At 41.3% G+C, this 13,669-nt stretch overlaps 1 protein-coding gene across 1 annotated transcript; it reads left to right on the plus strand.

Annotated features, from left to right (window-relative positions):
- Nucleotides 1-1,103: 1,103 nt before the first annotated feature.
- On the plus strand, nt 1,104-11,948 carry g3bp2a (G3BP stress granule assembly factor 2a). Its single transcript, XM_062530672.1, has 13 exons — nt 1,104-1,253; nt 3,020-3,138; nt 3,244-3,325; nt 4,965-5,138; nt 5,237-5,327; nt 5,419-5,524; nt 5,645-5,825; nt 5,928-6,026; nt 7,582-7,684; nt 7,772-7,831; nt 7,986-8,114; nt 8,261-8,379; nt 8,661-11,948. Exons 2-13 carry the CDS (start codon nt 3,044-3,046, stop codon nt 8,943-8,945), a joined length of 1,524 nt encoding a protein of 507 aa, XP_062386656.1. The 5' UTR covers nt 1,104-1,253; nt 3,020-3,043; the 3' UTR covers nt 8,946-11,948.
- The last annotated feature ends 1,721 nt before the right edge of the window (nt 11,949-13,669 follow it).

Genomic DNA, 13,669 nt, shown 5'->3' on the forward strand with positions numbered 1-13,669 from the left:
TTTGCCAATGGAGCTAGGTCAGACTCTATGCAAAATCAAAGTCTGGTATTACCAGGCTAGAGAAAACCAGCCATGCAACTTCTGAGAACGGCCCGACGAATCTCGCAAGAATCGTGAAACATTACTTTGCAGTAGATATGGCTGGACATAGTTTTTGCCTGTTGTTAATCCTTCATGTCCACAACAAAAGCAATTTCATTGTGCACATGGGGGATAAGTCACGAAAAGTTTACTATTTACAACAGCAGAGTGACATATAAATATGTCACAACTCGAGCGTGAGCTCAGTCGCCAAAAATACCTAAACCTGCATAGTGTACCTTTAATGGCATAACAATGTTCAATGCTGATTTGACAGCATTAGCATTGCTGTTTTATATAATGATCTTTTTTTATTATTTTTTTTTCAGGCAATGGCATGGCATGGCATGTCTACGTTTGGATGAGCTGCAGAGCACCATAGACTCAGCAGTGCTTTGATGGTGGAATAATTCTGAGTTTATTATTGGTTTCGGTCTATGACCAGTATTTTTTTTTCTATTCTGAGTTAAATCATTGATTAAGTATCGGTTCTTTATTACACCTTTTTGCTGAATAAAAGAGGGGAACCCTCATTTGGCATCTTATCCGGTGCAGCCTTCCTGCTTTCCACCACGCCACACAGCTACCCTGTTGGCATGGGTGGCATGGGTTCTCCCAGAACCTCTTCACCATGCTTATCTTTGTAATCATGATAGCCAGCCAGCTGTTAGTTTGATACAATTAACTGTTTGTTTGATATAATCAACTTGGTCAGAGTTTTTGTACCTGTGGAACAAAACTTTAAAGTTTAGAAACAGTGATGAGGTGACTTTTCCCCAACTATCATCTTATTCCTAAACTAACACAATGTGACCAGTGGGTGTTGGGAGTGTAAATAAAATACACATTATTTATGATAAAGTAGCATGTAGGCAAACATCAGGAAGGATTTTACGTCATAATTCATGTATCCAGTCCCCAATCAGCGCCTAAACGGGGATTCGAGCCCTGGATTGCAGGGGTAAAACAATCAAATTGGGGGTATCACTTTAAATACCAATCTCTGAACAGCAGAGATCATAAGCCACAGTAGCCTATCAGTCTGGAAATAAAGGCGTAAGGCAGTCCTGTTATATAAACATACTCCTAGCACGAAACGGCTGACTGAATCACTGTTTGACATAATTTATTAAATCACTGTGTTCAATTAGATAGGTCCTTAAATATCTAAGGTAAGTGTACATTGTGGACTTAACCTACCATGCTAAAGATGCTAGCAAGTTAGCATAACTAGCTGAGAAAAAATGGCCAACTTGTATTTCATGAGCAAAACTAAAATGTCCCTATATTTAATGATATGTGTTTTCTGCTAACTGTCTGACTGTGAACTACGGTGTCACTTAATTATTCACCATATTTCCATTACACGTTGAGGTTGCAACTCAGTTCCTTTGTCGCATGTTCAGATAAGTTAGCTGTGTTGGGGTACCTAGCTGAAGTGGCCTACCGGTAAGTTAGTTAGCTGATGGTAACATTATTTAGTTAGATTGCCACCGGTCTTTGACGAATGCCAACATAAAGGTGAACGTTAACTAAGTGGTTACCACAAGTTTGGGATTCAAATTAAAGTCTGCTATGTGTATAATATTAATGCTGTAGTCTAGCTAAGGTTTGCATTCTCTCAGGACATCCCTCTTCATCTTGGTGTTACTTTTAAGCGAGGAAACGTAAGTTAATAGGGCTATATGTAGCTAAATAACGTATATGATTTCAGTCTCTCGCCAATTATACTGAAAACAATTTGCATTTGAACACGCGTGCCTACCATTATGTCTCATAACGTCAACTTAGGCTGTTCCTCGTGCGTGTATTTTTGCTTATTTTGTTAGAATGACGCTTTAGATGTAGTGCACGTTAGCTAACTCTAGCCTTTCCGTGTGGTTCTGTCCTTGCATCGTTATGGGCGTATTAATGTTGCATATTACTGGCAATTAAACTATGTTGACCTCCAATAGTTTATAGTGCTCATAGAATGTGTAATGTTATTTGGTGGATATCTTGGCATGGATGTTTGTACACGCTCGATACGAGGAACACATTGTACAGCGGTGGTGCCTGATGGAAAAAGGAACGACGCCACAAGTACTCTTGCTAAACATTTACGGCTAGCTAGGTTTTCAGTTAATGTTTTTGAGGACATTTAATCTATTTCAGAAACATCTTACTTGTTGAGCGAATGAATGTGGGGTTTAGCTTTTTCTCCCCCCGAAAGATTTGTTTTATTGGTAAAATCAACTAATTGGCAACGTTAGCCGGTGTGAATTTAGCCGTTCGATAGCTATGCTAGATAGGTGTCATCCACTGCAAACGGGTCAACGACATATTCAGACCTTGCATCCTAGCTTGGTCAGTGCAAGCGTTTCATAGTAGTCGCTATAAGGTGACGGTCCAGGGATGAGTTGTGTTCGTTATGTAAAAATCGTCAGACTGTGTGTTGAACACTGTCGATCTATATTTGCTTTACTGTAATACGAAAATAAGAAGGGTGTGATTACAACATGCTAATGTACTACACGCACACATTAACTCGAAGAAGTCTAATCCTAAAATAGGATGTTGAATATTAATGGTCAAATTGGTTGTCTAGGACTAGGTGGAGCAGCCTCGCCCTTTAACCTCTACTCTTGGGTATCTGAAGGGAGAAAGCATCCACCAGAGAATAATCTAGAAATTCTCAGAGAGCTCTCATAGTTTCCTTTGATTTTTCTCCTGTCATCCCACCTCAACAATATATGGCTTCATATTTGGAGCAATGAAATTGTAGGCCTGTTAGTAGTAATATTTCATTAATGAAGTTGAATACTGCAGCATCATTTGTAATTGCTTAGAATCACTGTATAGTATTATCCTCTACAGTACAGCAAGAAACATGCACTACAGCTACTTGGTTGATCAAGATTCACATTCAGATTTTGGTTGCTTGTCGGTCTCATTTCAGTAATTCAAATTGTTTACCAAAGAAATGGTGATGGAGAAGCCAAGTCCCCTGCTTGTAGGGCGGGAGTTTGTGAGGCAGTACTATACACTTCTGAACAAGGCGCCAGACTTTCTCCACAGGTATGTAGAATTAGTACCATTCTCCAGTTGTAGGCTGAAAGACTTTGGTATTCCTTGTCAATATTAATAGAAATAGTCACTGCAATCTGTCCTTGAATCTGACAGGTTCTATGGAAGACACTCGTCGTATGTGCATGGAGGTCTGGACTCCAATGGGAAGTTGGCAGAGGCGGTGTATGGTCAAGCTGTACGTACATATTTCAGTTTTCATTCCAGTGTGTACTATTCCCCCGGATATACAACCCCTGGCAAAAAATATGGAATCACCAGTCTTGGAGGATGTTAATCCAGTTGTTGAATTTTTTAGAAAAAAGCCAGATCACAGACATGACACAAAACTAAGTTAATTTGAAATGGCAACTTTCTGGCTTTAGGAAACATTAAAGGAAATCAAGAAAAAAACTAATTAATCAGTAACAGTTGCTTGTTTTAGACCAGCCAGAGGGGAAAAAAATATGGAATCACTCAATTCCAAGGAAAAAAATATGGAATCATGAAAAACAAATTGACAAAAGAACACTTCAACGCACCACTAGTACTTTGTTGCACCACCTCTGGCTTTTATAACAGCTTACAGTCTCTGAGGCATGGACTTAATGAGTGACAATCAGTACTCTTCATCAATCTGGCTCCAACTTTCTCTGATTCCAGTTGCCAGATCAGTTTTGCAGGTTTGAGCCTTGGGATGCACCATTTTCTTCAAATTCTACTACAGATTTTCAATTGGATTGAGCATTATCGAAGATGTAACGATCGCCGTCTCCCCAATGCCTTTACCTGACATGCAGCCCCATATCATCAACGACTGAGGAAATGTGCATGTTTTCTTCAGGCAGTTGTCTTCATAAATCTCATTGGAATGTGGATATAACTAGATGAAAGTCATATTCAGTGATGAATCGCGTTTCTGCAATGGGCAAGGTGATGATGCTGGAACTTTTGTTTGGTGCCATTTCAATGAGATTAATGAAGACAACTGCCTGAAAAAAACAAGGTCATTGATGATATGGGGCTGCATGTCAGGTAAAGGCATTGGGGAGATGGCGATCGTTACATCTTCAATAATGCTTATATTATTATTTATTATATAAAGTTTATATTGACATTTTGGACACTTTTCTTATCCAATCAATTGAAAGGATGTTTGGGGATGATTACATCATTTTTCAAGATGATAATGCATCTTGTCATAGAGCAAAAACTGTTGAATTCCTTGAAGAAAGACACATAAGGTCAATGTCATGGCCTGCAAATAGTCTGGATCTCAATCCGATTGAAAATCTGTAGTAGAATTAAAGAAAATGGTGCATCCCAAGGCTTCAACCTGCAAAACTGATCTGGCAACTGGAATCAGAGAAAGTTGGAGCCAGATTGATGAAGAGTACTGATTGTCACTCATTAAGTCCATGCCTCAGAGACTGTAAGCTGTTATAAAAGCCAGAGGTGGTGCAACAAAGTACTAGTGGTGCGTTGAAGTGTTCTTTTGTCAATTTGTTTCATGATTCCATAATTTTTTCCTTGGAATTGAGTGATTCCATATTTTTTTCCCCTCTGGCTGGTCTAAAACAAGCAACTGTTACTGATTAACTAATTTTTTTCTTGATTTCCTTTAATGTTTCCTAAAGCCAGAAAGTTGCCATTTCAAATGAACTTAGTTTTGTGTCATGTCTGTGATCTGGCTTTTTTCTAAAAAATTAAACAACTGGATTAACATCCTCTAAGACTGGTGATTCCATATTTTTTGCCAGGGGTTGTACATCTGTCATATCCAATCCGGCAGTTTGGAGCCTGGTTTTAAAATCTTTCTTAATAATCCACTTTTGCAGGAAATTCACAAGAAAGTCATGTCGCTACAGTTTAGTGAATGCCACACAAAAATAAGGCTTGTTGATGCCCACGCCACACTGAATGATGGGGTCGTTGTCCAGGTCTTGGGGGAGCTGTCAAACAATGGGCAGCCCATGAGGAAGTTCATGCAGACCTTTGTACTGGCTCCAGAGGTAACTTGTTGACACCGAACATTGCAGAGGATTTGTCCTACTTGAAATGGGTAAAGCTGTGTGTGGTTTACTTGTAACTGGTGTGATTATTTACACAGGGTTCTGTGGCTAATAAATTCTATGTACACAATGACATCTTCCGCTATGAAGATGAAGTATTTGGAGATTCTGAGGCTGAGCTTGATGAAGGTAAGTGTTTACTTGTCAATGATTGTTGTTTGTAATAATGTCAAAAAAATAGTGAATGGAAGGTTGAGTAAAATCTTTTATTCGTCTTCAGAATCAGAAGAGGAAATGGAGGAGGAGGCTGAAGAGAGGCAACCCTCTCCAGAACCTCTTCCAGAGAATTCCAATGGCACCAACTACTATGAGCCTCATCCTGTGAGGTGAACCTTTGCTCTCTCTGTCATGCATAGTTATGGCATGATATAGTAATAGGAATGGTGTCTGCTGCCATACAGGCAAACACATGCAGTCTCCCTTATACATTCGTCTACTCTTCTCAGTAATGGTGTTGAGGAGCCGCTTGAGGAACCGGTCCCTGAACCAGAGCCAGAGTTAGAACCTGAGCCAAAGGCCAAGGCCCTGAAGGTGGAGATGGAGGAGAAGGCTGTGGAGGAGATGGAGGAGAAGGCTCCCTCACCTGTGCCTGAGGAGGCGCCAGCCAGCACCCAGGAAGCCCCTAAAGTGAGACGCCATCTTGGTTTAGCTGAGGAAAACGAAGTCCAGTGTGCTTTTTTTTTTTATTTGATTGTGTTTTTTTTATTTTTTAATTGTGATATTTTGCAGACTTTCTCCTGGGCCTCGGTGACCAGTAAAAACCTTCCCCCAAGTGGCACAGTTCCAACTGGCGTGACGCCCCATGTTCTCAAAGCACCAAGCTCACAGGTGAATGTCTTGCATTTGTGATGTTTATATTTATTTGTGTGTGTCTAGTCTTCTGGAAGGTCTGGGGGGTATTCCATCAAGCGAGCTAACCGTAAATCGCGGCTAACTTTGATAAGCCTCGCTAATTTTAGAGAGAGGTCGGTTCCATTACTCCCGCTAACAGGAATCTCAGCTGAGTTGCTGGGGTAACATATGCTTCTGAACTAACCTGGTCGGTGGCAGGCTAACTGCAGAGCTAAATTTATCTGTGTTGCAAAAAAACCCCACCAGTCGGAAAACGAGTCCCAAAAGTTGGTTCCGTCAACCTGTGCTCCGTCACCTGTAGCCTACAACTTTAAAAATAGAAGGAGAAACTTTTTTCCGACAGTGTTGCAAGCATTGATTAAGGCTACCTATTCGCTAGTTTCAAAGAATTTCTGAAAATTATGCAACTTACATTGTTTGAACTTGATCTGTGTGTGGTCCAAGGAATGTTGCGGCTCCACGTAAAGTACGTCTTTCGTGGTGTCATGCGCAGCGTGACAGAATATCAATAGAGTCATGTTTTGCGTGTTCTCGGGTTCGGTTCCCATGCGATGAATTTACATAGGCTATATTAACACATTAATATTGCCATGTTTAGTTATAGTCTTTAATGAAAGGCATCACTATTGATAAAGGATCATGTACAGTAGCTTGTTCAGTGACAGTAGGCAGGCTGTCAGTGGGCTATACCTCATGGCCAGCCTACAGCCTAATTCTGTAAAGGCTATAATAATTACAACCGCTTCATATAGTCTATTGATTAGGCCTATAGTTCAGATATCAAACCAACTGTATTACACAAATTAAATATGAAATGACATATTGAAAGCCAATATTGCATTTCAGATCTTTATATTTCACAAACACTTTGGCAGAACTATATCCTTATGGGAGACAATAGGTTTTCTCCCAATAGGCTACTCCCAGGACAATACTAATTTATTTTATGACCACCGAAAAAAATGAACCATTTTAATCTAACGTATAGGTTATCTTTAATGTTGAATAGCTGCCAAAGTTGTTTTGAGTTTAAATAGCCTACTTATTCACTCGTTTTGTTCAGAGTGAAGACAATCAAAGTCCCAATTCAAACCATCACAATTACTGTTTAGCGATTTACAGTATGATTTCGTTATTCTCCTTTTTAGGCAACTATCTATTTTCTCTCGTGTTCAATTTGATTACTTCCGATGAAAATCCTGTAGATGGCGCTTGTAAATCGAACTGAAATCTTCTAGTTTGCCTTAATTTTACAACCTGTATCCTCTTTTCGTCAATCTATGGTTTTGGTCTACTTTTCTACCTCGTGCACGAGCATACATGAAGCTGATTTTAGCCTCGTTTGAATAAATGAGGGCAAGATGCAGCTAACTTGAGTTGATGGAACGGCTTCAGCCTGAAGTGAAAGTCTACGCTAGTTCAAGCGAGGCTATTTCTGTTGAGCGCCGCCTTGTTTAGCGAGGTTGATGGAATACCCCCCTGATCTGATGTCCTTGTTTATTGATGTGCTTGTTTCTTGTTTCTCTTTAAGCCCCGAGGGGACACTAAGACTGAGGCACAGGCTCCGCCAATGCGGCCACGGGACCAGCGGACTCGTGAAAGACCAACCTTCACCTCAAGAGGACCCAGGCCCGGTAAGAAAATAAATCGTCCACCTGAAAGCACTGCTGCTTTTCACCGCCAGGGATCTCTGCTGATTGCTCCCTTTTGATACCATTTAGACGGTGTTGCCCCGGTGGAGTCCCAGGTCGGAAAACCACATTTAAGCTTTGTCAACAAAGGTGAGTTCTACTGTTTTCTCCTTGTGAAATAGACTTAGTGTGAGGGGAGAAAAGGCTCTCTACCTAAGCAACACCAAGATGTGAGGCATGTTTCTGTAAGGCATGTGCTGAAGAAAGCCCTCTCTGAATATGGAGTTTGATCCCCCACCTGCAGGGAGGGGGGAGCCAGAGCAGGGTGATACGGAAGGCAGGCGGATGGTGAGGTACCCAGACAGCCATCAGCTCTTCGTGGGCAACCTCCCTCATGACATTGATGAGAACGAACTAAAGGACTTCTTCATGTGTGAGTCTAGTGTCCTGTTGAATCAACATTCATTTTGAAAGGAATACAACACTTTTTTTGAAGGAAACATTCCAACATATTGCAGTTACATTTCTTTTTTGTTGTTGTTTTTTTAAATAAATGATTTGTGCTTGTTTTTTCTGTAGCATTCGGCACTGTTGTTGAGCTCCGGATTAACACCAAGGGCGTCGGCGGAAAGCTGCCGAACTTTGGTTTTGTGGTCTTTGATGACTCTGATCCCGTACAGCGAATCCTTGCAGCTAAGGTACGAACGGTATGAAAGGGTTTCCCCACATTACTGTACATACAGTATTTGCTAGACAAATGCAAAACAGGTTGCTAGTGTTGTTTTTGGAAATCTGTTCTATCTGTTTTTCAAAAATAATCATATAAAGCGCCTCAGACAGCACAGTGATGTAGCATTGCTAGAATCTCAGTCGCTACATGTGAGGCCCTCACCCTGTTTTTCCATTGGCTGTATTGGCTATAAAGCGGCGCCCTCATTTTGACCCTCGTTTCCCTGGTCTTGCTCTCCTCTCCTCTCAGCCCATCATGTTCCGTGGCGAGGTGCGTCTGAACGTGGAGGAGAAGAAAACGAGGGCGGTGCGGGAGCGTGAAATCCGCGGCAGTGGACTGGACGACCGCAGAGACCTGCGACGCAGCGACCGCGGCCCAGGAGGCCCCCGCGGCGTGTCCGGCCCCGGGATGATGAGGGAGCGCGACGGCAGGGGCCCGCCACCCAGGGGGGGCATGGCCCCTAAAGCAGGTCAGGGCTCCGGCAGGGGGGCCGGCCCTCAGGGCGAGGGCCGCTTCAGCACCCAGCGTCGCTGAGCCTGCAACGCCTCGCCACCCCCTGCAGTTTGGAAGTAGTACCATGTTCATCTTCGCTTTAACGAAAGATCTACATGTATACAAGTATATACTTTTTTTTTTATTATTATGTTTTTTTTTTTTTTTTTTTTCCAAGTTGGAATGTGACACAGCCTGCCAACCATTTATTTTTGTTTGAAACAGACAAACAAAATCCTTTGCTACTAGCTTTTGAGCAGAGCATCCTTTTCTGGTTTCTCCAGATTTCACGAACTTCAATTTGTAAATGTGACTAAATACAAACCAACAAGGAATGATCTGCAGAGTTTGGCGGAACTGGTAGACTTTGGTTTTGATAGTTTAGCCCATTTGGCAAAGAGATTACATGCCTCAAATTTATTGAGGAGATACTTTGAGAAAGCCCTCCATTGCACATTTTTCTATGATCGTTTTCTTCTCATTACCATTTAATAAGTGTTGGGTACACATTTTGTGCAGTTGGCAAACTTGCCTTTTTAGTTCTTAACTTCTTTTTTAGTTTTCTTTTAATAAATACTGCTTCAGCAGCATAAAAATGCACTCATCCATATGCACTGATGGGTACTTTGACATATTGACACCATAATATGCAGCTTCAGGGACATCTTGACTTGATGTCTTTAAGCTAACCTATTGAACTGGGCAGGATTCCCTTACTGCCTGTGTGCTGTGACCAATATTTCTCATACCTGTTTAAGGTTTCTGTTATTGCTGGAAAGTAACAAAGTTCTTTTTTTAAATTATTTTTATTTTAAGAAAGCTGCACCCTGGACTCAAACCCTAAAGGAAAAAAATAAACCTTAAGTGGCACACAGCAGCAATGTATATGAACAATAGGAGGGTGACACTGAAAGTGGCAGTTTGTTTGTTTTCTTTATCAAGGAAAAGATTTGTTTTTATTTTGTCATTGTTAATGTTTTCTTTTAACCCTAACCTATAGTGAAGGATTGCTAGAGGGATGTCTGGATCAGCACTGACTCCATATATGAGATGCCATATGAAATGTATGGTTCAAAACTGAAAAAAAAGGATACTTTAATGAATAGTCCTGTTTCAACAGGAATCTCTTCTTACCTTGACTTAATTCAAGCATGATGGTGCCTTCTCTTGCACCCCTTCAGTCTTACTGATGAGCTGTGGCTGGGTGGGTTTCTCAGCAAAGTGCAACAGCCATTACAACGTGTGATACAGGGCAAAGGGGCAGTATTCTACACCACTCTGCTGGTGCATGTTTCTCTGGCTCAAATTGTAATTTTTTTGGACAGCTTTTGAGTTTCAAAGATATGACCTGCTGTAAGTTTTGTACGTTTATTTTTTTATATTGGCTATAAGAGAACAAATAAAATTGTGCCTAAATTATGATTGAAAAGTCAAAAGTGGTTGTGACCGCAGATGTGAAGCAGTTGACCAAAAAGTTGCTTCCATCAGCGAATAAACAACTCCAGGGGAGCTACAGTGAGATCTACTGCAACAAATGCATATACCGTACACTGACAATTTGGACACTAAAAAAGAAAACGGAAACATTCTTTTTTGGATGGACTACAACTCTCCTGTTGCAAACTTTTGAACTCGAACTGAATGGATACAAAGACAAAAAAAAAAAAAATGGATTATTGATGTCTCATCTCGCTCTGTGAGGTGTAGCTTTGGAGATTGAGGGTTGACATTTTGTAACAGTTTTCACATGCCATAAATCTGACCCCACCTCAGAGCAGCGTGGATAAGCCCCAGGCGGCAGCACATTCGGCTAGTAGGCTTTCAGATGTTTATGTTTACCGTCATGAGCAGGTTCCACTTTGTACTGAACTCCCCTGCCCTTGCAGAGCACCCAAGACTCTCTGTGTTGCCATCAGACATCCTCTATACATGCTGTGTGCTCTGATCCATCTCCACTGGGGAGGCTGCGCTAGTTAAGCTCGGCCTTCTCTGCCAGTAGATACGAGTGGGAGAGGAAGGGCCTCAAGAAGCAGCTCCAACAGGATATGAAACGGTGAAAGATTTCCAGTTGTCATTAAGCTATTATATTTTAATTTTTGCACTGATTTGGGAAATACTATTTGATGTAGCGCCTTTTTTTGTTTTGTTTGTTTGTTTGTTTTTTTATTACAAAAATGGACTTGACGGTCTTCCTTGCTAGGTAGTCTTGCACTATTTCCAATGGTTTTGGGACAATCGCTGTCAGTGTAACTGCATTGTTCTTACTTTATGCAGATTGATTGGGAAGAAGAGGAGTGGTGGCTCTCTTGAGCTGTCCATATCAAGTGTTAATTAATTTTGTAAAATACATGACCAAAAATCACTCTGTGAAGACGTTTTGCAATGTGGACTTAACCTACTGTTCTCTGTAGAAGATTTTCATACAGTGCATTGGTGTGTCTGACCTGGAGTGGTCATATACATGGTGGCTATTGGAGTTAGCATTTTGACCTGGCTCTGTACTGTAGCTGGCACGCCCTGTGCTTGGGATGGGCCCACCTCGACTCTTATCAGTAACTCTTTATTAAGGTGTTGCATACATGGTTCATTTTAAAAGTACATTTAAGGATTGAAAGGAGTCCTTATTGGAAGAGAATATCTTTGTCTACAGTTAAACTTGTGAATACCCGATTTTGAATGCTCAGCGCATTGTCCTCGGAGAAGTTTACACAGACAGACTGCGCTATCACTGTAACTTCAGTGACCCTAATCCACCCAAATTCAAAGCACCCCCAAAGCAAAGGCTGTAAATTTGATCTACTGTTAAAGGTGCAGTGGAGAGAATTTTTGTGTCATCATTCCAGTTCTGTGTGTTCCATGGAGTAGAATCATCCTCTTGGCTTTAGCAGGCGTGGTAAGCAGTGGATTGCCTTTACTGTTTTCTTTTTTGTTTTTTTTTGTAAGTAGAAAATGTGTTGCAGGTGGAGCAATTTTATTTGGTTTGTTTCTAGTTTTCCATTTTGAATGTGTTAAACTTAACATACAATAAAACTACTGATATCTGCACTATGTGGTATTGGTGTTTTGCCTATAACAGGGAGAGCATTCACACACTCAATTCACACGGAAGAACCTTCTGGTACAAGGCTCAACATGAACCAACTGAAGAATGATTTTCTCATGTTAAAAATAAATGCACTTAGGTTTGCCACAAAGTATTTGTCACCACATGACGAGAAGACATGAGGTTTGTTTAATAGAACCATTAATCATTGCTTTCTTGCATCAACTGGCTGGCTAAACTGAGCGGGAAATTTCCAAGAAGATACTTCCCATGGCAGTCACTGTAAATGGACCTGACAGAACGTTAGCGGCATTCCATAACTCGCCACGGAACAGCGCTGCAAGTGGGCTCTTGCCTTCATCTGCTTTCAGATGATGAACAAATCAGACAACAAAAGACAACATTGTGTTAAAGCCATGCAGTCATTGGCTAAAATGAAAATAAGTACACAATATATTTACCCTGAAAGCCAGATAGAATTTACCCTGCCCTAATTCTGAATAGCTGTCTAGCTATATGTAAGGCTATACTTTCATGTTTATTTTAATGTTCAGTCCAACCTTAACTCTTCAGAAGAGCCAGTTACCCCTAACATACCATGGATATTTTGGATGCCATTAGGATAGCCAAAGACTCTTTGGTGCCTTATAACTGGGATATAGGAATGGGGCCCAATGACTGGTCTTTGGAACTGATATCCTGCTGGAGGGAATGGCCACCTGTAATTGAATGGAAGCGGATAGTGGTGATGCATTCCCATATGTGCATTAGTGGGAACCCACGCTGGACGAGGCCAGCCTGCAAGACCCTGTGTGTAGCCAAATCTGACGTTAGCCCGGTATGGAGAGTAAAACACAATGGTGTCGTACGGAGGCCCAGGTGGCACTGTGGTGGGGGGTGAGGGTCTTCGGGTGATTGGTCGGGGGGGTGAGGGTCCTCGGGTGATTGGTCGGGGGGGTGAGGGTCCTCGGGTGATTGGTCGGGGGGGTGAGGGTCCTCGGGTGACAGTGATGACCTCACAGTCAGGTTTCTTCGTTGTTGTGTCTGTCAGAGCTATGGGATGTTTGCTGTCTTGTTCAGCAAGCAGCCCTGAAAGTATTTATAAGATTACATGATTTTGCTACAATTAAAGCAGTAACTGTACATTTCTAAGAAGTTGATTTTGTGCCACAGAAAATGGTCTATTGGATTTTGGCCCTCAAAAAACTGAACAATTTGGTTTAAGGCTTTTGGAAATTCCTCTTAGTTCCCAATGGAGTATAGTTTTGATCTGGAGATCAAGACCATCTCCAGGCATATTCGAGGTGTGATGATCATTGCCGGCAGCATGGTCAAAGAAACCACATTGTTCTCTGAAGGCATTATGAACTGTCAAGATGCATGCTTAGTCATATTCCGTGTCTGTCACTTGATGTGTTTTGAGTGACACAGAACACTAACATTGAAATCTGCATTATTTTCAGCATTCATTCAAGTCTAAATGACTAACTACAAACCAGTGGTGTAATCTAGTTAACTGTAGCGGACATACAGTATAATGTAGTTTAGCTAGTTGTAGTATACTGTGATCAACCCCAAATGTTAATTCCTATCCTTGACTATTTTAAGTTGGGTATACTGAGATGGTGATTCTTTTAAGTAGTCCTATGTATCATGTAGACTACACCACTGCTACAAACCAACCCAATATTTAGTATACAGGTAACAAAAATGATCTCAGCAA

This window comes from Sardina pilchardus, chromosome 2 (assembly GCF_963854185.1).
Source record: "Sardina pilchardus chromosome 2, fSarPil1.1, whole genome shotgun sequence".
Lineage (NCBI taxonomy): Eukaryota > Metazoa > Chordata > Actinopteri > Clupeiformes > Clupeidae > Sardina > Sardina pilchardus.

Excerpts from the sequence above, each read along its gene's own strand:
- g3bp2a (XM_062530672.1), top strand. The coding sequence starts at position 3,044 with ATGGTGATGGAGAAGCCAAGTCCCCTGCTTGTAGGGCGGGAGTTTGTG. Across the intron at positions 5,139-5,236 it reads CCTTTGTACTGGCTCCAGAG|GGTTCTGTGGCTAATAAATT; the intron begins GTAACTTGTTGA and ends TTATTTACACAG. Across the intron at positions 7,832-7,985 it reads TTTAAGCTTTGTCAACAAAG|GGAGGGGGGAGCCAGAGCAG; the intron begins GTGAGTTCTACT and ends CCCCACCTGCAG.